The 26,509-nt window shown below is 37.2% G+C and overlaps 1 long non-coding RNA gene, 4 other non-coding genes and 1 gene segment (V, D, J or C); 3 read left to right on the top strand and 3 right to left on the bottom strand.

Annotated features, from left to right (window-relative positions):
- Nucleotides 1–1,503: 1,503 nt before the first annotated feature.
- trnav-cac (transfer RNA valine (anticodon CAC)) lies at nt 1,504–1,576 on the top strand. The gene has a single exon. It is a non-coding gene; the product is annotated as a tRNA-Val (tRNA).
- Nucleotides 1,577–1,830: 254 nt separating this feature from the next.
- On the top strand, nt 1,831–1,903 carry trnav-aac (transfer RNA valine (anticodon AAC)). Its single transcript has one exon. It is a non-coding gene; the product is annotated as a tRNA-Val (tRNA).
- Nucleotides 1,904–2,808: 905 nt separating this feature from the next.
- On the top strand, nt 2,809–2,881 carry trnav-aac (transfer RNA valine (anticodon AAC)). Its single transcript has one exon. It is a non-coding gene; the product is annotated as a tRNA-Val (tRNA).
- A 3,609-nt stretch (nt 2,882–6,490) lies between these two features.
- On the bottom strand, nt 6,491–6,562 carry trnap-ugg (transfer RNA proline (anticodon UGG)). The gene has a single exon. It is a non-coding gene; the product is annotated as a tRNA-Pro (tRNA).
- Nucleotides 6,563–20,380: 13,818 nt separating this feature from the next.
- Nucleotides 20,381–20,876, bottom strand: LOC131350521 (T cell receptor alpha variable 20-like; the record flags this gene model as incomplete). The annotated part of the segment is given in 2 exon segments: nt 20,381–20,652; nt 20,812–20,876. Coding segments are annotated over 2 exon segments (312 nt in total), but the record flags the coding sequence as incomplete, so codon positions are not given.
- Nucleotides 20,877–22,117: 1,241 nt separating this feature from the next.
- LOC131350528 (uncharacterized) lies at nt 22,118–24,916 on the bottom strand. Its single transcript, XR_009204277.1, has 5 exons — nt 24,834–24,916; nt 24,008–24,125; nt 23,688–23,765; nt 23,531–23,574; nt 22,118–22,871 (listed from the first exon to the last, which is right to left on the bottom strand). It is a non-coding gene; the product is annotated as an uncharacterized LOC131350528 (long non-coding RNA).
- Nucleotides 24,917–26,509: the final 1,593 nt, after the last annotated feature.

Genomic DNA, 26,509 nt, shown 5'->3' with positions numbered 1-26,509 from the left:
TGGAAAGCCTGGTACCGCAGAGAAGGCCTGCCAGACTGACATCATTCATACAACTATTTGTTCTTCAAAGCCCTTGCAGCCTGTGTGCAAGGCCCGTGACAGGCCAACATGCCGTGTTAAACCTTATATTGTTCTTAAGCTCAAACGACCTAACGAGTAAACCTTACCTGAGAACTCACTCCTGCTGTCCCCCGATTATTTCACACTACATCAAACACACACCGCATACATATATCCTCATTTACAAAATTATCTCCCACACTACTCAGGCAGTGAGGGCTTAACAGACATACATGAGACAGCGAAGGTTAAAATTCACAGTGTATTTATTTGGTGCACATAGGGAAAAAAAGAATCTTTGAGTACAAAATTCAGTGAAAATAGAAAAAGGAGCAAAATAGGGAAAACATGGTTACACAGCCTTGGTTGATGGCTGAAAGGGGCTGAAAGGGGTCCAGGTACGGTGGAGCAGTGACGAGTGCAATGGCTTAGGGATGTCTTCTTCGGTCTCCAACAGCTTTGCCATGCTTCACTCGCTCCACACCGCAGCCATGTGCTCCTCTGCTATCCAAAACATTGATGGTGCTGAACCAGCACAGCCTGTTCAGGTTTTTTATCAAGAAGAAAAACCTTAAAACATGTATCTTCAATTCAGTAAAACTTTCAATATAACAGAACTGTCAAAATTTTTGTACAGTGCAGCTGGATTTCCTGTCACTGTGGGTTAGGGTTAGAGCAGAGTAGCATAGTGCAGAGTCTGATACAGTTGCCGAGGAGATGAACAAATCCCCCTTTTTTCTCCATGGACTTTAATGTTGAATCAAAAAAAACACTTTAGTCTAAAGTGAACAGTTGTTTTATATGTCTGAAATTAGTTTAGCTCCTGAGATTAACAATGGCAAGGGTTAAATATTTGTGCAGTATGAATGATAGAAGAACAGGCAGAGCCTATATTACAGAAGGTCCTCTTGTACTTGTCAGACCATAAGATAACCAAGTTCGCCATCTTGTGTTCATCAAGAAACATATCTTTCTTTTCCTCTATTTATGCTTTTTATATTCTTGAGTCTACTAAACTTTCCCTAGGTTCTACCTAGCTTTAACCTTACCATTTTAAAAAACATGTCTCCACCAAGAGATGTCAGAGTGACCATTTTAGCAATTATAAAGGAAACCCAGCAAATCTGTACACTCTATAGATTACACTGAACACCTGCTTAGATACAGAACTGCTCTGAACAGCAGCTGGTCAGCGTATTTCTCTAATATCAATAATGCCAGCTGTAATAATTGAATTATTTTGAAGATGAGAGCCCGAGCTGCTTCTTTATATTTTCTGTAGTGTAGTGGTTATCACGTTCGCCTCACACGCGAAAGATCCCCTGAGGCTGCGCACTCATTACTCGGTTGAAGGAACGCTTAAGCCTTTGCGTTGATCGATTATTTATTCATTTACTTACTTTGCGGTTCCCCCGCCGAAAGGAAACACTTTCCTTTGCTTCTGTTTCTGTAGTGTAGTGGTTATCACGTTTGCCTCACACGCGAAAGGTCCCCGGTTCGAAACCGGGCAGAAACATCTTTTGGAGGTCAGGGGCTTGTGCTTTGCGTCGAATAAGACTCGAGTTTTGCGCTCTGTAGCACCCGTGCCTTGGGAACAAGCTGAAACTGAGATCCGGCCCCACTCCCACATAGTTTCTGTAGCGTGACTGTTTTCACGTTGTCTGCTCATTTGCACTGGCGAACAAAAGTCTTGATATTGTCTTTTTTTTGTTTTCTTTTTTGGTTTAATTGATTTATTTTGAAGATGAGAGCCCGAATAGCTTCTTTGTAGTTTCTGTAGTGTAGTGGTTATCACGTTCGCCTAACACGCGAAAGGCCCCCGGTTCGAAACCGGGCAGAAACAACCCAAGGCTTTTGAGCTTTGCTTCAGTATGCGTCCACTCGTCCTAATCGGCACCCTGAAGGTGACTGGAGCAGTTTCTCCACAATGGGATGCCTAGTTTGAAATGCGCTTTAGTGCATAGAAAATGAACAAGTGTATACTTCAAATCAAGCAGCGCTTAGGGGCTTTTGCTGCAGGCCGCAAGCCATCACTTACACCGCAATTGGAAATCGGAAAGAGCTCTCGCCAAAGAACTCTGGCCAAAGCCTGTCAAATGCAACTGGTGGACTTTGCCGTTCCGTTTTGACTTTCGAGACCGGGCAGAAACAAGCCTTGAGCTTTGCTCCAGTAAGAGCCCACTTGTCCTAATCAGGACCCTGAAGGTGACTAGAGCAGTTTCTCCACTATGTGGTGCCTAGCTTCAAATGGGCTTTAGTGCATGAACAAGTGTTTGCTTGTTCGAGTCGAGCAACAAGTAGGGCTGTTTTTTTTTTGGCCTCAGGCAGCAAGCAACCACTTAGAACACAAGTGGAAATCACTTGTGGAAAGACCTCTCACAAGCAGAGAAGCCTTCGTCACACTCTTGCCAAGCCTGCTAAACGCAGCTGGCGGACTTTCCTTTTCCGTTTGCCTTTTCAAGGGCGGCCCTCGTACATTTGCCACGCTCAAACATGCGGCTTAAATGTAGTGCGTTGGCCGGGAATCGAATTAGACTCGAGTTTTGCGCTCTGTAGCACCCGTGCCTTGGGAACAAGCTGAAACTGAGATCCGGCCCCACTCCCACATAGTTTCTGTAGCGTGACTGTTTTCACGTTGTCTGCTCATTTGCACTGGCGAACAAAAGTCTTGATATTGTCTTTTTTTTGTTTTCTTTTTTGGTTTAATTGATTTATTTTGAAGATGAGAGCCCGAATAGCTTCTTTGTAGTTTCTGTAGTGTAGTGGTTATCACGTTCGCCTAACACGCGAAAGGCCCCCGGTTCGAAACCGGGCAGAAACAACCCAAGGCTTTTGAGCTTTGCTTCAGTATGCGTCCACTCGTCCTAATCGGCACCCTGAAGGTGACTGGAGCAGTTTCTCCACAATGGGATGCCTAGTTTGAAATGCGCTTTAGTGCATAGAAAATGAACAAGCGTATACTTCAAATCAAGCAGCGCTCTCTGTGGACATTTGGTCATGGGTGCCACACTTGCGCCTGACGAGGTGGCTGAGAGGTTAAGGTGATGGACTGCTATTCCATTGTGCTCTGCACGTGTGGGTTCAAATCCCATCCTCATTGCTTGTGTGCCCTTTTACCTCCTCTTTACCACAACTCTTGCATGCGGAATGCTTCGGAGTGCTAGAGGGGATCGAGAAAAGCTAGCCCTGGGTCTATGTTTTTCACAACCGTGGGCTGTATTTCCATGTTGGTTGGACACAGATGCTGTAAGGCTGACGGGTCGCCACTGGAGATCCATGCAGATCAATGCAGTGCACAGTCCCGAAGACAGCGGCCCGGATCGTGCACCTTTATATATCTCATCAAAACCAGGTGAAATATCTAATTGGTCTAGATTAACTGAGTGTGTTAAAGATATTAGAGATTGGATGACCGATAATTTCCTATTATTAAATTCTGACAAAACAGAGATATTACTTATTGGCCCAAAAACTAGTACACAGAAGCTCTCACAATTCAGCTTGCACCTAGAAGGATGCACTTTTACTACTAGCTCAACAGTGAAAGACCTGGGTGTAATATTAGACAGCAACTTATCCTTTGAAAACCATATTTACAATATCACAAAAACAGCCTTCTTCCATCTTAGAAATATTGCCAAGCTTAGGAACATTTTATCTGTATCTGATGCAGAAAAGCTAGTTCATGCATTCATGACCTCCAGACTGGACTACTGTAATGCATTACTAGGTGGTTGTCCTGCATCTTCAATAAACAAGCTACAGTTAGTCCAGAATGCAGCCGCCAGAGTTCTTACCAGATCAAGAAAATATGATCATATAACCCCAATATTATCATCCCTGCACTGGCTACCTGTTAAGTTTAGAATTGACTATAAACTAGCTCTACTCACATACAAGGCTCTAAATGGTTTAGCTCCCACCTATCTATCCAGTCTTCTAACACATTACAATCCACCACACTCTTTAAGATCACAAAATTCTGGACTTCTAGTAGTTCCCAAAATATCAAAATCCACAAAAGGAGGTAGAGCGTTTCGTATTTAGCTCCAAAACTCTGGAATAGTCTTCCTGACTGTGTTCGGGGCTCAGACACAGTCTCCCAGTTTAAATATAGACTAAAGACTTATCTCTTTAGCCAGGCATACATCTAACACTTCCCATAACCTTGTGCTCCAGTACATCTGATTAAATGCACATTCAGCTAGTACTGCTAATATTATGAACAGCAGCTACGCTAATGCTGTTCCATTGTTTCCTTTCTTCTACCCATCCAGAGACTGTGCCGGCTCCAGTGGCATCCGGAGATGGACCAGCTCCAGCCGGGTTCTGCTTGTGAGGATTGGGATATTCAAGCAGCGCCATGGACAACAACCTCCTCATTGATTCACATAACACTATACACATGCTGTATCTACATCACACAATTGTCACACAAATGAGGATGGGTTCCCTTTTGAGTCTGGTTCCTCTCAAGGTTTCTTCCTCATACCATCTAAGGGAGTTTTCCTTGCCACAGTCGCCTCAGTCACCTCAGGCTTGCTCACTTGGGATAACATCTAGGACTGTTTGTCTGTTTGTCTGTTCATATGTTTGTTGTTTTCTTATGTGGTTTCTCATGTAAAGCTGCTTTGAGACAATGCTCTTTGTTAAAAGCGCTATACAAATAAAATTGAATTGAATTGAATTTATTGCAACAGACTGGGATGCAAGTTCATATCAGCAAACCTTGTCAACAAGAGCTTAAGCCTTTCAAACCTTTCCTGGGTTTGGATTTTGAATCACGTCTGGTAATGGAAGCATGCATGGTACAACCATTGCGACCGCCTGCCAGAGTGCCTCTCTTTCCAGACCTGGCAGGCCTCCCTTGACCACAGCCCCACAACCCTCCAAGTGCATGGGTAGCGTCGCCAAAAAAAACATGGTTATTAATTAATGTAATTAATTAACTGATTAAATATGATTGTGATAGTTAAAACTATTGATAAACTGATGAAAATGAATGACCTGTAACTAGAGTGAGAATCAGTGGTATGTATCTCACTATGTACAGTAAGTTGTATAGTTGATCCATTTCTGAACACAGCTCTGTGAGGATTCTGTATAATAGTGCTGTATGTGCTGAACTTTACACGTCTCTAGAAGGACACACCCAGGAAGTGATGCAGTTTTAGTGTTATTTTGTACAGATCACTTCACACAGTGTCAGTGACAGAAATCTAGAGTCATTATGGCTGGTGTCGTATTTCAAGATTCATCATCTATACAATACTATAAGCCTTTATCTGTTTGTGTGGTTTTTAAATTATTTGTACATTTATAAATAATTATGATAATTTGCTGTGGAAAATCATAGGAAACTGATCCAGATTTAAACAAAATCTCTCATAAGTAAATTTGCTGTGTCTATAACCAAAAGGTAATTAAATTCAGTTCAATTCAATTCAGTTCACTTCATTTTTATTTGTACAGCACTTTTAACAATGGACATTGTCTCAAAGCAGCTTTACAGAAATACAGAAATTCAGAATAGAAATTACAAAGTTGAAAATTAACTTTACCCCTAATGAGCAACTCTGAGGCAACAGCGGCAAGAAAAAACTCTGTGAGACGATATGAGGAAGACTGAAATGTGAACCCATCCTCATCTGGGTGATACCAGAGAGTGTGATTATGAATAAATTACCTTCTAATTGTATATTATCAAACATTAAAAGCAGCAGAGGAGATGATCAGATCCACTTGTTTAGTTTTATCATCAACTTTAGCAGACAGACGTGGTGGCATAGGGATTTACCTCCACATGGAGTGATGAAAAAAAGGAACTCAGGTTTAGATTTTGGATGTTGTTTGTACCGTTGTAGGCTGTTTACTGAACCACTGTCTTTGTTGCTGCAGGACAGAGTAACATCATCACCTTCATCTACAACTTTATGAGTGAAAAGTGGTTCTAATAAATCTGCCATGGAGTCACCTGTTATAGAGAAGAGAACATAATAATTTTTTAGTTTTGAGTTATATAACTCATATTCTATTTTTTCTTAACATCACACAGGCTAATTAATCATTAATTTATTATCTCCTTTCTGAAAAGATCAATGTTAACTTACCTAATGAAAGCCACAGACACATGAATATAACAGTGAACATGATGAATGGTGTTAGTAAAATGACAATATTCTGAGGTCTTTCTGTACTCTATTATATTAATATTTCAGAGGTTCATGTCTCCACAAAGTGTGACATTCTACATCCCACTCCCTGTATTCCAGAGAGAGGCTCCAGGTTGGAGCTTTAATTTTCAGAGGTAATTACAGTGGGATTTGAACCTCCTTGGACCTCTGGAGAAACAAGCTTCCAAGCGAGAACCAAGCCGGCAGTGCAAGTTTCCATTAGTTTTGTCCCACCCACTCTATTCCATGTAAAACCAGGGCTCATCCGGGATTTGAACCCCGGACCTCTCGCACCCAAAGCAAGAATCATACCCCTAGACCAACGAGCCAGGTCGTCCCAGTCAGCTTGCTGTGTGCCAATGGAGGTTCACTGTACTCTGTAACTGTATGACCTTCCAGTTCATATGGACTGGGGTCCGAGTAAAAGGAACTCGGTTACACAAAGTCAAGTTAACAATAAAGCGAGGGCTCCTGTGGGATTTGAACCTTTTTGGAATGCAGACGCTAAGTGTGAACCAAGTAAGCAGCTCTTGCCATTGGGCCAAATATGTCATTAATCTCGGTGGACATGAAGATCAAAATCAATTCTTGTAGAACAAGCTTGCTTTTGTGTCAGGTGGAGGTTTCAGTATAGGTCAAGTTTACAGGATTGTAGCTTCTTTGCTGGAAACTGTACTGTTGCTCCAGTATAGCTTGGTGAATATTATGAGGCTTCAAGTAGTTTCTGTGATATTTGCAGTAAGTTTAAAAATGATTCCAGTTGGTAATAAAATTGAATTAGCTGGTTGCTAAAGAAACTCAGGTGGCTGGTGGGGTATGGTTTGGTAACTGTTACAAGGTCTCATCTGTTCGATAGGGTGACACTAGGAAGCTGTAATGGAGTCCCATGTGGTTGCTATGGATTTTAAAAAAATATTTTAGTATGATTTATGTCATTTACAGGGTTGTTACTGTAGTCTTAGATTTCTGTTCTTGGTGAACAGGAATGAAACCCGATGTGGTCTTTAGCTGTTGGAGCTCATCTACCTCAAGAATTGATTATGGAGCACTATTTCAGTAGAGCTTATTTATTTCCTGATTGTGTGATGGAAACTGTGTTTTTATTTTCCAGAGTTCTTATTCTTAGTTATACATACTTTCAGGTATCCTGTAATTCTCAAAAATATATTAAAGATCCTGCAAAGACACACATGATGAACACATTAAATCTCATGCTCAGTAAAATAAACAAACAAACAAGCAAACAAACAAACAAATAAATAAATAAAAATAAAACAAATCAGCTGCTTGTCAAAAGAGTTTACAATATCCACATTTTCCAGCATGTGATCTTTACACTGTCATTAAGTAAATAAACCATCAAACCTGCCACTATTGTTTATGAGAACTGCACTTAATACTGCAGAGGGAGTGAACATGTGGCTTCTTCAAACACACACCTAACTTTTCTATCTGTATTTGGATTCACTTAGAATGTTTTGTCTATTCACTTCAAATAAAGTATTCATATATGGTTATATACATATATTTCTATTGGATCAATAACTCTTTTGTAGTGGTAGGCCTGCAGAGAGCAGAAAAGTTACAAAAAGAAATTAACTTTACATAATGGAGTCCTAATGGAGTTCTCTATTATCAAAGTCTTTCAGATTTAAACAGCTGTCATGTTACACAGGCATTCATAAGCTTACATAGGACCCAGAGAGCTCTGCTTTGATGGAGTCCCGATGAGAAGGAGTCCTCAGGAACCGAATCGGAGCCACGGAGGCCAGCTGTACGCCAACTGCATCCTGTTAAAAACGTAAAAAACAAAAAAATCTCTGTAATTCACTTATGGTGTTCTAGATGGCTACTTAATTTACACCTTAACACGAAGCAGGATGTAAGCCTAAACATGTCCTGTTCTCCAAAAAAGATGATGTACTGTACATTTCCTCCCGCCGCCCCATCATAAGTGCTTCTTCTCATCGCAGTTTCATAATAACACATCTAACATTCTGTCACGTTCCTTACAGTAAAAACAGCTTGAGTAAAATAAAGGAAAGGTTTGTTTACGGGTTAAAAGGTTTGCATTACTCATTACGATATTTATCTTAATGATGCTACCAAGTTAATTATCCAGGCTTGCTAACAGTGTAGATAAACCAGTGTTTTTTTCACCCACACCCAGAAATAGAGGATATTTAAAAAAAAGGGAGACATAAAAATACAAAAATTTCTTTTTTAACGCCGAAACGTTAATGAACCTATGAGTTTGTAAACTAGTTAAGCTGAGAATAAACAGACAAATATTAGCATTAGTTAGCAGTATCTAGCATTAGCATTAGCTTGTGTAAATTCACCGTACACGGTGACTGATTAAAGTCTCAAAAACCTCCTGTCCCAGTCCATCATCCGAAATCTAAATATTATACGGAATAATTATTAAAACCTTCACCCGAGTTCAGCAAGCTTTACACTCTATATGATATTGTGTAAATGAAATGATTAGCGAGGTTCGCTAGCTAGATAACATACATCTGTAACCAAGTCCTGTAATTCGCAGCAAACCTTTTACATTTCCCTGGACAAGCACACTCCACAACTCCTGACACTTTTCAGAGCTAAGGCATCGAAGGATGGTACCATTGGCAACCAGATGGCTAAAATATTAAAAGACTATCATGAACAAGTAAGTGGAATTCCCATTGAACATACTCAAGGGCTGTACAGGTTAAAAACATTATCAATAATTAAAATCAGTTAAATATAATAATGATGAATGTTTTCAGTTGCCAGAAAAGACAAAAACATGAAGGCATTCTAAAACAGTAGTCTATACAAACAAATTAAATAAATTACACAAAGTAGTGTAGAATAACATGCAAGTAAGTGAATGATGACAATTTTTGTGTGTGGATGAACTAATCCTTAAAATGTGCTTGTGCTGTTATTAAACTGCCTAAAGGAATTTGCCTGTTATGTGGATTAGTAATAAAGTGCCAGGTAATAACTAGTGCTGTTACATGTTGTAGCTAGGTTTGCAGTGTTAGAATGTTGTCTCATCATTAATCATGTTAATAAATTCAAAATGTTGCTTAGTTGGGAATTAAAAGTATGGTCATTTTTTGTTTTGTCTTTAAGGATCAGGATGACATCAGTGTCATTGGAACTCTTGTCCTGGCTGGACTGCCGCTTTACTTGAAGGAAGACTCGTCAGATGTTTTCAAGACACACACGGTAAGGCTCATCAGGACTACTTTCTGAAACATTTTGATCTTTTTGTCGACATCGAAAAAAATACAGCTAGAGTAGCTGTACAGTTGATCATTTCAGTAATCTTAAAGGAAAGGTTTACTCAAATGATGATTATATAATTCATTTACTCACCCTCGTGTAATTCCATTAGATTTTTGTTAAAGGTACGTTTAAATCTTTTTCTCTCCTTTTGTCTGTCCAATTAAAGGCAATCTGTATTTTCAAGCTTCAAAAAATTACTTTGATTTAGACTTTACTAAAATATTAACATGGTTCAACACACACATTAAACACATTATCTAAATATAATATCTAAATTTGATGTGAATTGTTTTCTGTATGTTTATATCATTGTCATATGTAAAGCTCATACTCCAAAGTCATGAACATGATCTGCACTATTTGCAGAGGCTTGTTATGTTGTAATGATAAGGTTTAGTTAATTCTAATGGGAACCACTGGTATTAATTTTGTTTTGCCTCTTTGTTTTTTTGTTTGTATGTCTTGATTGTCCTTGAAGATGACATGGTGATGTCTTCAAAATCCTGGGTCAGTGCTCTGATGCTGCTTTTTGGGCTGCTTTATGCCCTTCATATCAGCTACCCCAAGAAGCTGACTTTTTTTTTTTTGGTTCCTGCAACCAAGGAAAGTTCGATTTTGCTTAGTCTTTAAATCTGTTTGTGTTCAGGTAACAGATGTAATTAAGTCCAAATAACTTTTTAGCTACACAAATGGTTTGAGGAAACCGATTGCCTTAAATGGTTTGAGTTGACTGAACTCAAATTAATCAAGACTAACTTTATTAGTTTGTGTTCCGTCAACTCAAACCATTTGAGGCCATCGATTTCCTCAAACCATTTAAGTAACTATATATATATATACTTTACTACTTTTTTATTTATTGATTTATGCCACAGAATTACCACAAACATTGTTTGTGTCTGTGGTTTTCTGATAACAGGTTGGTAAAGGAAGGATCTTTGATGTGGTTTTAGAATCTTCATTTATACTGGTTTATACGTTTTATTAATATTGACTTAAGAAATAAAGAAATGACTGGATGAATAATAAAAAACATGGTTATTAATTAATGCAACTAATTAACTCATTAAATATGATTGTAAGAATTAAAACTTTTGGTAAACTGATTAAAATGAATTACCTGTAACTAGAGTGAGAATCAGTGCATCTGACTTCACCTCTTAAACATATCTTTTGGAGTTAGAGGTCAGGGCTGTGTCTCAAAAGACACAATAACTTACAATACTTTAACCTTTCATACTAACTTTTTAAACTTTTTAACCATGAAGTTATGACATTGAAAACTCACAGCTGAAAATGTTAAATATGAATTCCACACGTTTACTTTCTTTGTTGCTTGTTTTAATCTGCTTCTGAGAGAAATTCCGTTTCCAAGCACGTCATTTAATGTGTTTGACTTCATGCAACAGTATTAAACTCATGCAATATACTGTAGGGATTAAGTTGTAATGTTTTATTTATAAGGCCATATACATCAACGTGTTTGGAGTAATGTTGAAAGCAGATAAGTTATACCTACCTTATTATTAAAACAGATGGATGTGCATGCAATGAGTCAAGTTTCATTTTTATGCACTTTTATGCATATGCATAAGTCGTTTTATTAATACCTTAATTTCACTATACACAAATAGGCCTAATATATTATTCATCACTCTAAACATGTTAATGTAAATAATGACATTATTCTCAAAATATCGCGAATTTAATCCCTTATTGCTACGAATCTCGTGATTTTTACGTTATTCTCATAGTGTTAACGTTGTTCGTGAAATATTACTACTTTGTCACAATTATATTTAGTTTGACTTTTTTTCTGGAATAACTACCAGTTAAATTTTGCATTATAATGACTTTAATCTGAAGAGGTTTTCCATTTTAATTTTTATCTTTGCACAGGCATCTTTAAAGTTGAACAAAAACAAGTTATGTGCAAATGGCAGGACAACACCAGCGCAATTAAGTATTTACAAAGCACATAAAATACTTCGCAGCTTTACACTCACACAGTCACGGGTAAATTTATACATATTCATTTAAAATGTAAATATTATTATATATGTATTAAAGTATTAAAATATATACTTTAGAAACTGTGTTTATGTCTTTCAGAATGTATTGTGGATGTTTTCTCACAATCACTACATTACATGTGCAGTTAACAAATTTACTGGACACTTTTTAATGTAACGTGATAAATTACAAGCGTATTTAACAAGAGTATGAAGACTACATAGCAAACTTTGAGTGATTATACTGTATAATGTGCTCAGGCCAGAGGTGTACCATGTGCCACCTGGTGGAGATTCTGTGAAGTACAACACATGCATTTAAATACCAAAGCGCCGACATCTGTATACATCAATTTAATTCAATTTTCAATTCAATTTTATTTCTAAAGCACATTTCAATTCAACCTTAGTTTGCCAAAGATGCTGTACAAAAATAAAGGGAATAAAAATAAAAAGGATGAAAGCAGGAAAACACATACACATTACAAACAATTAAAAGCAGAAGAAAAGAGATGCGTTTTTAACATAGATTTGAATTCAGCTAACGTGGAAGCAGTTCTAATGGGTGATGGCAGGCTGTTCCACAGCTTAGGACCAGCTACTGCGAAGGCTCTGTCTCCCCTGCGTTACAGGCGAGACCATGGTATTCACAAAAGATGACCATCTTGGGATCCAAGTGACCGAGCAGGATTGTAAGTGGTGAGTAAATCGGAGAGATATCTTGGAGCTAAGTTGTTAAGAGCTTTATAGACAAATAACAGAATTTTGTAATCAATTCGATATCAGACTGGCAGCCAGTGCAGGGAGCGTAACATTGGTGTGATATGGTCTCGTTTGCAGCTACCCGTGTTTGCAGACACCAGAGCATGCAATGCATACCAGTTACTCTGATTTGGAATAAATTAGCCTGCATTAAGCTTTCAGTAAATGAACAATTATGCAGTGTCATGTGAGTTTAAATTGGGAGTGAGCAGAAACAAAGTAGCTTGAAGACAACTGTCATGTAACAAAGACTCTTTTTCACTGACTTTTTTCTTCTATAAGAATCCGTCATTGTTGTGATATGCTAATTAGGACATGCGGAAGTGTCACGTGACTTTCTGCGTCTCATTAGCACACGAAAAACTTTTTTAAGAATTCAGTTTTATTTTATTGTACAATAACAGTTTGGGGGATTTGATGTTATTGATGTTATTATTCTTTCTTTCTGCTTTGTGTAGGTCTATTTTGAGAATTTATATTACTTTAAACCATTCAAAACATTTAAAAGATAATTCTGTCTTTACTCCACACTTTTTACCAGAGTCTCTGCTTGCACTCCATTACATGACAAGAGCATATCTGATAATCTGTGGTCTCTGTGTTTGGAACAGTGTTCAGAGTTCAGATTGAATTGAATTGATGTTTCTCACACTGAACACTGTGCAAAAGATCAGAAAACTAATGATGCACTAATAAATAAGGCAGTTCTAGTCACTTGTGTAAAAATACCAGGAATTGTTCTGTAGTGGTTATACCATCTGTAGAGATAATGCTATGTGGAGAGCAGGTTTCCTGTGTAATGCTTTAACACAAACAGATTAAAGTACACACATAAAATGAAGCAACAAAACTTTAAATCACACACATTGCAGTGTTAAATTTCAGATATACTCCATCACAGCAGAAGCGACAAAGCATGTGAGGTCTAATTCTTATTTCCTGTGAAGCCTAAAACTCAGTCCTTAGTTCTGGAGGTTTTTCTCATTACCTCGTTGCTGGTCTGTGTGATTGGTGTTAGATGATATATACAGTTCAAGGTGATAAATGTGGAGCCATGCCTTGTCGTTAATGCACTTCTAATTTAATTACAAATTGCACTTAGGAGTAAAGGATTGTCACCAGCAGAACTGCCTTGAGTATAACAAAACTGTGTGAATGTTTTTGTACAGTGCAGCTGGATTTCCTGTCACTGTGGGCGCCAGAGCACAGTAATATAGTGCAGAGTCTGATACAGCAGCAGAGGAGATGATCAGATCCACTTTCTTATCTTTAAGTGTAGCATTCATTCTTGGGGGACGGTTTTCACTTAGATCTCCAGTTTTGTAAATATAAAGAAGGAACTCAGGTTTAGATTTTGGATATTGTCTGTACCAGTGCAGGGAGAATCCTGTAGAACTTGTTTCATATTCACAGGACAGAGTAACATCATCACCTTCATGTACAACATTCTGAGTGGAAAGTGGCTTTATTGAATCTGCCATGGAGTCACCTGTTATAGAGAAGAGAACATAAAGTTTTACACGATCAAGCCAGAATTACACACAGAAATCATGCTTTCTATAACACCAGACAATTAATAAACAATACATAATATCTAAACTAACAAAAGGTGTTAACTCACCTAGTGAAAGCCACAGACACATGAATATAACAGTGAACATGATGACTGGTTTTAGCTGAATGAAAAAGCTCTTTCTGTACTCTAATATATTACCATGATAAATGTTCAGGAAGCTCCACCCCCCAGCATCACATGACAGTGTCTCCAGTGTTGATGACAGTGAAACATCCTGGCTTTACATTAAGTCTTGTTTGGGAAACTGTGCTGAAACTCTTTACATAATAAACAAACAAAAACTGACAGCAGGAAAAAATTCTACTTCATAAAAATGTTGTAATAATTAAAATGAGTAAATATTTTTTTTTTAAATATATATATATTTTATAAGTGGTGTTTGGATATTAGGGTACTTGATTGTTGTGATAAAGCATGTTTATTGAATAGGATTACATTTTCATGAGGTGGTATATCATGAGGTGAGGAACAAACCAGCCTCTTTTCATTCTGTTATCTATTATTCTTTATTGCCATTTAACTCATTGCTTAATAAAACCACTTTGTAAAACTAGTTGATTTGATCTCATATCTGCTGATTGGTCATTTAAACATGAAACTGTGTTTATAAAGAAAGGGTGGAGTATTTACCTTATCCTATGACAAGAGAATCTGTCCAGATCCCATTTTATTCAAAGCAGCTGTAATATGATATAATAATAATAAAAATATAATACCAATTTACACCAATCAGGCATAACATTATGACCAGTGACAGGTGAAGAGAATGACACTGATGATCTCCTCATCATGGCACCTGTTAGTGGGTTGGATATATTAGGCCCCAAGTGAACATTTTGAACAAGTTAATGTGTTAGAAGCAGGAAAAATGGGCAAGCGTTAGGAAAATTGTGATGGCTGGACGACTGGATTAGAGCATCTCCAAAACTGCAGCTCTTGTGGGGTGTTCCCGGTCTGCAGTGGTCAGTATCTATCAAAAGTGGTCCAAGCAAGGAAGAGTGGTAAACCGGCGACAGTGTCATGGGCGGCCAAGGCTTATTGATGCACGTGGGGAGCGAAGGCTGGCCCGTGTGATCTGATCCAACAGATGAGCTACTGTTACTCAAGTTGCTGAAGAGGTTAATACTGATTCTGATAGAAAGGTGTCAGAATACACAGTGCATGATGGGCTTTTTGGCAGAAAAAGGAGGACCAACACAATATTAAGCCGGTGGTTATAATGTTATGCCTGATCAGTGTAGGTCACACATTTGTAATGAAATTGTACGTATAGGCCTACTGTACCTATAGGCCTAGTACTGTGTATGTAGGATTAAACAACAGATAGAGTCGATATTATTTTGCAAAGAAGTATTTATAATCACAGAAGTCTACATTCTTGGGGATGTGAGCAGGGTCCTTGTATTTGGGCCACAATAAGATAACTCACTACGCCATCTTCTGGAGAAAAGAGAAAAACTTTAACAAACAAGTCTTTTTTCTTTAAATTCACAAATTAGAACAACAAATAGTCATTTCTGAACTTCTGTACAGAGCCTCAGCTGCTTTCATTAAATTCAGAATTGGCTCTGTGGACTTTTCTGAAAAACTTTCTATCTAATGTAACTGAGTAAACTAGGGAAATACAGTATCTTTTAAAACAACAATATTTTTCCCAAATCAACAAACTGTTGTTTATAGAGTAAAGCAATTATTATTATTATTATTATTATTATTATTATTATTATTATTATTATTATTATTATTGTTATTATTGTTGTTATTGTTATTATTATTATTATTATTAATAATAATAATAATAATAATAATAATAATAATTCTTGCTTCAATTACAAACAAACAAAACAAGGTACATACTCAAGTTACACAATATGACGATATATAGCCAGCAATAGGTTGAACAAACCATTAACAAAGCTGATTAAATATCATAATATCATCAAAAATGAATAAACAGATAAAAATGAATGACCTGTAACTAGAGTGAGAATCAGTGGTATGTATCTCACTATGTACAGTAAGTTGTATAGTTGATCCATTTCTGAACACAGCTCTGTGAGGATTCTGTATAATAGTGCTGTATGTGCTGAACTTTACACGTCTCTAGAAGGACACACCCAGGAAGTGATGCAGTTGTAGTATAACTTTGTACAGATCATCACTTCACACAGTTTCAGTGACAGAAAACTAGAGTCATTAATGTAGCTGTGTTGTATTTTAAGATTTATCATCTATACAATACTATAAGCCTTTACTTGTTTTTGTGGTGTTTACATTATTTGAAAACTATAAACAATTATGATATTTTGCTGTTAATCTGTAAATGTGATAAATAGGCTCATTGGCCACTACATCAAGATATTTGTATGAAAAGTAAATGCAAACTTTTTATAATAATGATCATAGAACAACAGAACCAGATTCGTACAAAATCTCTTTTTACACATACATTTGCCCAATAGGTAAGTATAGGAAAGCTGATTAGTGTAATTATATCTAAATAATAATTTCATGTCATTGCTTATTCACAATTACTATCATTAATTAATCTTTAAATTTATATAGCCTTTCTTCAAAGCTAAGTAATAAAATATTGGTACTCAAAATTGACATAGTTGCTAAAAATCCAAAACAATCCCTTTATATACCTGTGTGTTCACAGTTTAGGATGAGAAGTAAATATCTATTCTACTTTGAAGGTGCTGATAGTAAGAAATAAAAGACCAAAATTATTTAATTATTGTTCATAACATACAATAAGTTAAGCGTGTGAGAGAAATGTCTGAGGTGGTGTGTCTGTGCTACATTTACAGGAATCTCTTTTGAATTTTGGAGGTTTTATTTAGATTTTTAGTTTAAAGTAGACTAATAAAAAGGAATTGAGGAGCCAGTAAGAAGAGTTTTACTGAGTGTGAGTTTAAATCTGGAGACACAGCACAGAGACATTAACTTATTATTTTTGTTCCTTCAGCTAGAGTTTATAATGTGCAGTCAGTAAACACAAACCTGATATCACCTGATACTACAAATGCACTAGCCTCTGTTTTATATATATTACACAGTAGCTACTGAACCCCTTCTAAAAGTAATTAATTCTTCTCTAAGCACTGGCTATGTGCCTAAATCTTTTAAGCTAGCAGTTATCAAACCCTTGATTAAAAAACCGGACCTCGACCCCTGCCAGCTGTCTAACTATAGACCGATATCAAACCTGCCCTTTATCTCCAAGATCCTAGAAAAGGCTGTAGCACAGCAGTTATGTTCATACCTGCATAGAAATAACATTTATGAAATGTATCAGTCAGGATTTAGACCTCATCATAGCACAGAGACAGCACTGGTTAAAGTAATAAATGACCTGTTACTGGCTTCTGATCAGGGTTGTGTCTCCCTACTGGTGTTACTCGATCTTAGTGCAGCTTTTGACTCCACTGACCACACTGTTCTACTTGATAGACTAGAACATGTTGTTGGTGTTAAAGGAACAGCCCTCTCCTGGCTCAGGTCTTATTTGACTGACCGTTATCAGTTTGTAGATCTAGATGGTGACTTCTCCATGCATACCAAGGTTATGTTCTGTGTTCCACAAGGTTCTGTCTTAGGCCCACTGCTTTTCTCCCTATATATGTTACCCCTTGGTGCAATTATTCGTAAACATGGTATTAGCTTCCACTGTTATGCAGATGACACACAGCTATATGTTTCAGCTAAATCAGATGAGAGACACCAGCTTATTAAGACAGAAGAATGTGTAAAGGACATTAGACATTGGATGGCCACTAACTTCCTCTTGCTTAATTCGGACAAGACAGAGGTGCTTGTACTAGGACCACAGGCAGTTAGAAGTGAGCTTTCTGATTACAGAGTAATGGTGGATGGTCTTTTGGTTTCATCTTGTCCAGCAGTAAAAGATCTTGGTGTGATTATTGACTCTGGTCTTTCGTTTGAAGCTCATGTAGATAATATCACTCGGGTAGCCTTCTTCCATCTTAGGAATATTGCTAAGATAAGAAATATGTTGTCGCGTCATGATGCAGAAAAATTAGTTCATGCTTTTGTTACCTCTAGGTTGGATTATTGTAATGTCTTACTGTCTGGATGTTCCAGTAGGAGCATACACAAGCTCCAGTTAGTCCAGAATGCAGCAGCTAGAGTCCTAACCAGAACCAGAAGATATGAACACATCACTCCTATTTTAGCCACACTGCATTGGCTCCCAGTCAAATTTCACATTGATTATAAAATACTGTTACTAACCTATAAAGCACTAAATGGTCTCGCGCCACAGTACCTGAGCGATCTTTTAGTCTTTTATGATCCGCCACGCCTACTCCGATCAAAGGGTGCTGGTTACTTGGTAGTACCTCAAGTAGCAAAGGCTACAGCAGGGGGCAGAGCTTTCTCCTTCAAAGCCCCACAGTTATGGAACAGCCTTCCAATTAGTGTTCGGGATTCAGACACAGTCTCAGTGTTTAAGTCTAGGCTGAAGACACATTTGTTTAGTCAAGCTTTTAATGTATAGTTTTCTTAGGTAAAGGAGCAGATCTGGAAGGTTCATGGGCATAGAGTGTTTGGTGTACTGGGATTTATTGGATGCTGTCATCTTACCACCCTCGCAAGTCGCTCAGGTTTGCTGACTGTGAAGTGGTTGGATGCTTTATGTCCCGGGAAGCCTTCATGTCTGTGACCTTCTGGCTCTCCTTTTTAGTTATGCTGTCATAGTTAGTCTTGCCGGAGTCCCTGCCTGCACTTTACATTTAATTCTACACTGTCTTTAAGCATCACATGATCAGAAACTTAATATCTTTCTCTTTCTCTCTCTACCTTCTCTGTCGAGCTATACACCCCACTCCTGAGCTCCCAGTGTTTGCCAGTTTCCAGTGTGACCACTGCCCTACCCCTGGTCGGAGTCTCGCCGCTTGATGGTGCCCACTGATGCTGTGGATGGATCTGTGTGGACCAGGAGACAGCCATGCACACAGCCACTTGGGGACTTTCGCACCATCACAGATTTGCCATTTCATCTGTCAGCCCGTGACAGCAAAGAACTAGTGTTTCTAATGACCTTAGAAACTACAATGACCTAATAGTTCCTCATGGTCATTGATTGCTGTTGTAGAAAGGACATTAATCAGCTACAGTTACATGATTTACTCTTTAGTGTCACCCGATTGAGGATGGGTTCCCTTCTGAGCTTGGTTCCTCTCAAGGTTTCTTCCTTTCCATCCCAGGGAGTTTTTCCTTGCCACCGTCGCCGTCGCCACAGGCTTGCTCATTAGGGATAAAATAGTCTAATTATAGCATTTAATAATTTATTCTTATTTCTAGTTAATTAGTTATTTTTATTTTTTATTTTTTATTATTATTTTTCATTTTCCCCTCCTTTTTCTCTGTTTTCTTCTCTTGTAAAGCTGCTTTGAGACAATGTTCATTGTAAAAGGCGCTATACAAAATAAACTGAATTGAATTGAATTGAATTAACTAATGAAAATGAATTACCTGTAACTAGAGTGAGAATCAGTGGTATGTATCTCACTATGTACAGTAAGTTGTATAGTTGATCCATTTCTGAACACAGCTCTGTGAGGATTCTGTATAATAGTGCTGTATGTGCTGAACTTTACACGTCTCTAGAAGGACACACCCAGGAAGTGATGCTGTTGGAGCATAATTTTACACAGATCATCACTTCACAGTATCAGTGACAGTGAACTGAGTCACTAATACAACACAGAACTATTCCACTGTTGCTGATCAAACCACTGCATTTATACATTATTATGATTTTTTGCTGTGGAACTGCATATGTGATGAATAAGCTCACTGGCCACTACATCAAGCTTTTATATGAAAAATGAATGCAAAATTTCCATAGTGATCATCATAGGAAACTAGATCTAGATTTAAACAAAATCTCTCATGAGTAAATTTGCTGTGTCTATTTCCAAAAGGAATTAAATTCAATTCACTTCATTTTTATTTCTACATCACTTTTAACAATGGACATTGTCTCAAAGCAGCTTTACAGAAATACAGAAATTCAGAATAGAAATTACAAAGTTGAAAATTAACTTTATTTATAATGAGTAAGTGTGAAGCAATGGTGGCAAGAAAAAACTCCCTGAGATGATTTGAGGAAGACCCAAAAGGAAACCCATCCTCCTCTGGGTGACACCAGAGAGTGTGATTATAAATACATTAACTTTTACAAGTGTATATATAGTCAAACATTAAACATGCAAATCAAATCAATTGCATATATCAATTAATTGATGTGGATATGTAAGATACACAGAGAGAGTCCAACATCTAGGATCTAGCATTCTCTCACTGTGGCCTTAGTACAGAACCAACCCAGCCACTGGGATCAGCTAAACCAACCCTAATGGGATCAGCTTAAAGAGGAAAAAACAGTAGTATATTTGCCTTCAGTGTAGTTAAACTGTGTGAAAGTTTTTGTACAGTGCAGCTGGATTTCCTGTCACTGTGGGCGTCAGAGCACAGTAGTATAGTGCAGAGTCTGATACAGCAGCAGAGGAGATGATCAGATCCACTTTTTTATCATCGATTTTAGCAGACATTCTAGGGTCAGTGTTGGAAATTAGCTCTCCACTTTGAAGAATATTAAGAATGAACTCAGGGTTAGATGTTGGATATTGCCTGTACCAGTGCAGGTTGTTGCTTCCTGAAACAGCACTGAATTTGTAGCTGCAGGACAGAGTAATATTGTCACCTTCATCCACAACATTATGAGTTGAAAGTGGCTCTATTGAATCTGCCATGGAGTCACCTGTCATAGACAAATGAACATAATGTCAGTGACATATGTGTGGATCAAGCCAGTGTTATGTAAGTCTCACATTCTGCTTTTTCTCATCACCACACAGACTATTTAACCATTAATTCAACTTTTAATATTTATGCAATAGAAATGTCAATGTTAACTCACCTAGTGAAAGCCACAGAGACACGAATATAACAGCGAACATGATGAACGGTTTTTGCTGAATGTAAATATTCTGAGGTCTTTATGTACTCTGATATGTCAACATCATAAATGTTCATGAAGCTCCACCCCACAGCATCACATGACACCAATGTTACTGACAGATTGTTGATTCTTACTGAAACATTGTTGCTTGTGGGGAATCTTTCCACATTGTATTCAACTGCAGACTACAAGCTGGATAATTACGTATTTAATTAATGTCACAAAAGGCAGATGCAAGTGTATACACTTTATTTTTATTTATAAAGTATATAACCAAAAAAGGACTATGGTTACACACAACAAATACAACTAGAAGTCATTTTTTATTCACAAAGCATAAAAACAAATAGCAGTTTGAGAACATTACTTTATTCCCCTGAACTCCTGAATTTGTAAAGCTTCAGCTGCTTAACTTGAGCTTGCTTCAGCTTCTAACTGTCCTCACAGTCAGGCATTTCAGAAGTGAATGTAAACATGTAAATAGCTCCATCTTGTGAGAAAAGCATGGCTCTGTCCCAGTCATGTGTAGTGCTTTTTGTACAGTGTGGTTGGGCAGCAACAGTAAAGAAAAGCAAGAAGAGGAGTAACATTGTTATCCTGAGTGTTTAGTTCAGGTCTCTAGCTTTAGAAATAATTGCCATTGTTTTGTATGTGAAATGTGTCTCTGATGTCTTCACATATAGCTCCACCCACTCAGATTTATTCATATTCATGACAATGCTGCTTCAGCTCAGGTCAACTATTAATGTACTATGGATTACATTTTTTTTCTTTTCATTTTATTTTTTGTCTGCAGTATATACAATAAATGTTTTTTTAAATATATTCAATCTACTGTAAAATGCACTATACTTAAAATACCAATAATTCTCATGTTTTATTTAATCTTTTTTGTGATAATCAATTAATTGATTTTTAATCATCATTTAATCATCTGTTTGTTTGTTTTTTTTTTACTTTTTTATGAATATATTGTCTCTAGTAGGATAAATATAAACATAAAATACTTATGAAACATTACACTTCAAACAGAAATACAAAAGTACAAAGCTCAGAGGGTCTGTTTCCATATGAGCCATTAACCCCCACTGTGGAGTGTAACCTGTCAAAGAAATTAAAATACTGAAAATGGACACAACAAAACAGGTGGAAATTCCATCTCATGCTTGTTTATTGACCAGTTAATTGACTTACAAAGATTAGCAACATCTAATATCTGAATGGGATCTAGAATGACTACAACATTTGATTTATTTATCAATAGTAAGACAGAAAACAGTAGGATTTTTGATATACTTGGGTTTTCATAGCTTGTTCTGTGCTACTATATAGAATCCTACACTTTAACAGAGGACCTGCCAAGCTGATTAGATATTGTTTCATTTATTTTAGTTCAGTTACTAAGCATAACAATCTTAGGGAAAAAGCTGTTACAGAGTCTGGCAGTGGTAGTTCATATGTTCTCATTCATTCTGCCAGTGACTGAGGTTAAGAGTCTGGTAGAAGGGGTGGCTGTGAATACAAATAAAATAAATAGATCTGTCAAATATTTTTGTGAGCAAACTACTCACTTTACTATTTGGACCTTTTAAAAACTTATGTGTCAGGTTGGCCGAGCAGTCTTAGGTGCTGTGTTCAGGTAGCAGTCTCCTTTGGAGGCATGGGTTCAAATTACAATTCTGATGTTGGTTCTTTTCCTTTATGTTGTGATCCTGGGCACAAATCAAACCTGTTGCATGTTGAAACAATCCTTTGGGGTAGTGGTGGTTAAAGGTTGTTGGGTTGTTGATTGGCAGATTGGGGTTAGAGCAACAGCACTCCTAAGCTGTTGGGCCCCTGAGCAGGGCCCTTAACTCTCATTGCTCCAGGAGTGCTGTATAATGGCTGATGCTGTGCTCTGACCCAATTTCCAAAGATGGGATATGTGAAGTATAGATTTCACTGTGTTGCCTGCTGTCTTGTAGCTCATCCACATCAAGATTAGACATGCTGTGCTTTTATAGATGCTTCTCTGCTCACTGGGATTGTAAACAGGGGTTATTTATAGATTGTTGTGCATGAAAATCCAGGGGATTAACAGTTTCTGAAATACTCAAACCATCTCATCTTAAACCAAAGAACATGCCACAAAGTCAGATTTTATTTATGTCTGTGGTTAACTGATAAAAAGTTGATGTGGTTTTTAGAAACCTCTTGTATATATGTGATTTGGATGTTTTTGTAAAGCCTTTCACTGACTCTGTATCGCTGTGTTACTACTTCAAGAGCACAGTGATAGAGTGCAGAATCTGAGAACTTAAAACCTCTGATAGTAAGTTCAGTAGAGTCTCTGCTTGTATTTGTCTTTGTGCTCCTAGAACTATATGACATTGTACCTTTATGTAACAGTAAAAACTGTTGTGTGCTGTTATGATTTTGTTTGTACCAGTTAAAAATAAATGTATTCATTTTCATTTATTGGTCCAATTAGAGGTTTTGTGTTTTGTTAGCTGATAATTATGAACTACTGTATGAGTGCAGCATTTGACTCTGCAAGCTACTGTTATAAACAGACATAGCTAATGTTAGCTTGCTAGCTAGCTATCCTCAGTTATATCAGAGAACAAACAACTCCTAAAATAACTTAATACAAAAATTTTACTGTTACATATGAGATGATAAATGGCAGTTGCAATACCTTGAACTAGCTTTTATAGCCTTTGTCTGGCCTGGAAGCGTGCCCTGTTTAAGAAAAACAGTCGACAGATTGTAGTCAACTAAAGCCTTGTGAAACTCTGATGCTTTATATACTGGATGTAGACAAATAAATCAGAAATTAAGCAAAACTCCATTACCTTAGACGTTTTAGAACATTCTTCACCCACACCTCCTTAGTGTTTGCACACACCTTCTTGTTGCGCTTTGTAATGAATCTGGAAAAGAACATAGAAATTGTCCATATATTGTATTGTAATAGTGTGATAATAGTATATATATATATATATATATGTTGTACCATATTGTATAAATACTACTCTAATGTTATATGTAATAGGTTAGGTCAGATCTGTTTTGTTTATTAGTAGTCTGCACTTAAGTGTAAAGAATGTAAAGAATGTGTAACCACAATGAATAGTGGGTAAAATTGGCGGCAGTTTGTGGTGATATGACTCACATGATCACATCAACGCAGCGCACGTTACCAAAACTCGACTGTGCAAAACCTTTGATCAGTTTGAAATCCAGTGGTCTGCGAATGTACTTGATGCAGCAGCCATGGCTCAGTGGGACATCTAACATCACATACAGACAAAAAAAACCACACACACACACTCATGTTCATCATCGTCTAATAACTATGTAACTTACTGTAAAGAACCAAAACCAAATATTAATTTTTAAAAATATTGGAAGAAAAATCACAGATCACAAAAGTGACAAAATAAATTTAGATTTAAAAACAATAACTTTCACACTGTACAAAACAAAAGATACCAGAATCAGACTAAAACATTACCCAATGTGTAAATTTTAAACAACCAAACCAAAAAAAAATACAGATTTTTTGTTATATTTTTTGTAGATATAGCACACACACACACACACACACACAAACACACAAACTTTGCTTTTATGATAATTCAAAGAAACATTGTTTAGATCACTAATAATTGACGTTTGTGTTTTTAGGTACCATTTTGCTATGAAGTTAAGAAAAACCTACATAATTAAAAAAAAATATATCAATCAATGAATCTCTCAGTCAAGCTGGTTAAACAGAACTTAATGCAGATCTCCAAAAAATATTTACTGTAAATATCTGTATATGAAGTATTTCACTCATATTGGTAGTTAAAGTTTTACAAGTATTACAATAAAAATCCTGTGACCTTTATTTTCAGGTCCAGTTGTTCCTGACACAGCAAACAATGTTTGTATAAACACATGTGAGACACAATATCCAAGTAACAGTGAACAAAAAAAAAAAAAAAAATACTCACAAGCATCTGTCTTCAGACAAAGCATGCACAGTAGCCAAAATCCAGCAAAGACAATGGTCAGGGTACCTTTCAGAAACATAATGGCAAGTGGGCTAGTGACACATGTGCTGCTGTCTTATATATCCCCCTCAAAACACACACACAGACACACACACACATACACACACACACACACAAATCGAATGTGTGTATTTTTCAGAGTAAAGTGTGGTAACTAAAATGGGGACGACATTTTCAAGTTAAAGGGCACAGGAAAGCCAAGAGGTATTTCCAAAATATGCTTGCAGTGAAAAAAAACCACAGACATGTTTTTTTGTGTCTGTGTAGGAGTACAAGACATCCATCATCAAAAAAGTACATTATATACAAAAAATACTATGTATTCATTATTATTATTTTAGTTACATACAGTTAGATCACATACAAACCCTCTAAACCCTGCCCTGCAGCTGCAGCCTAATAAATACTCATTCACTCAGAATTTATTTTTATTAACCACTTTATCCTGGTCACACTTCCACAACTGTCTATATACACCTACATTCATTCATCTTCAGTAACTGCTTTATCCTGGTCACATGTCCACAACTGTCTATATACACCTACATTCATTCATCTTCAGTAACTGCTTTATCCTGGTCACACTTCCACAACTGTCTATATACACCTACATTCATTCATCTTCAGTAACTGCTTTATCCTGGTCACATGTCCACAACTGTCTATATACACCTACATTCATTCATCTTCAGTAACTGCTTTATCCTGGTCACATGTCCACAACTGTCTATATTCACCTACATTCATTCATCTTCAGTAACTGCTTTATCCTGGTCACATGTCCACAACTGTCTATATACACCTACATTCATTCATCTTCAGTAACTGCTTTATCCTGGTCACACTTCCACAACTGTCTATATACACCTACATTCATTCATCTTCAGTAACTGCTTTATCCTGGTCACACTTCCACAACTGTCTATATACACCTACATTCATTCATCTTCAGTAACTGCTTTATCCTGGTCACATGTCCACAACTGTCTATATACACCTACATTCATTCATCTTCAGTAACTGCTTTATCCTGGTCACACTTCCACAACTGTCTATATACACCTACATTCATTCATCTTCAGTAACTGCTTTATCCTGGTCACATGTCCACAACTGTCTATATACACCTACATTCATTCATCTTCAGTAACTGCTTTATCCTGGTCACACTTCCACAACTGTCTATATACACCTACATTCATTCATCTTCAGTAACTGCTTTATCCTGGTCACACTTCCACAACTGTCTATATACACCTACATTCATTCATCTTCAGTAACTGCTTTATCCTGGTCACACTTCCACAACTGTCTATATACACCTACATTCATTCATCTTCAGTAACTGCTTTATCCTGGTCACATGTCCACAACTGTCTATATTCACCTACATTCATTCATCTTCAGTAACTGCTTTATCCTGGTCAGGGTTGCAGTGGATCTGGAGCTTCTCCCAGCAACACTAGTCATGAAGCAGGAATACACCCTGGATGGGACACCAGTCCAACACAGGACACTAAGCAAAGACACACATTCACACACTCATTCAGACTTAGGCAATTTATTGTCACCAGTTTGTTGTTTATTAATTTAATTACACATTGTACACACCAGTA

Source organism: Hemibagrus wyckioides, unplaced genomic scaffold, assembly GCF_019097595.1.
Source record: "Hemibagrus wyckioides isolate EC202008001 unplaced genomic scaffold, SWU_Hwy_1.0 Contig4, whole genome shotgun sequence".
NCBI classification, from domain to species: domain Eukaryota; kingdom Metazoa; phylum Chordata; class Actinopteri; order Siluriformes; family Bagridae; genus Hemibagrus; species Hemibagrus wyckioides.
Note: the sequence above shows the minus strand (reverse complement) of the source record. Positions and strands in the feature narration are given on the sequence as shown.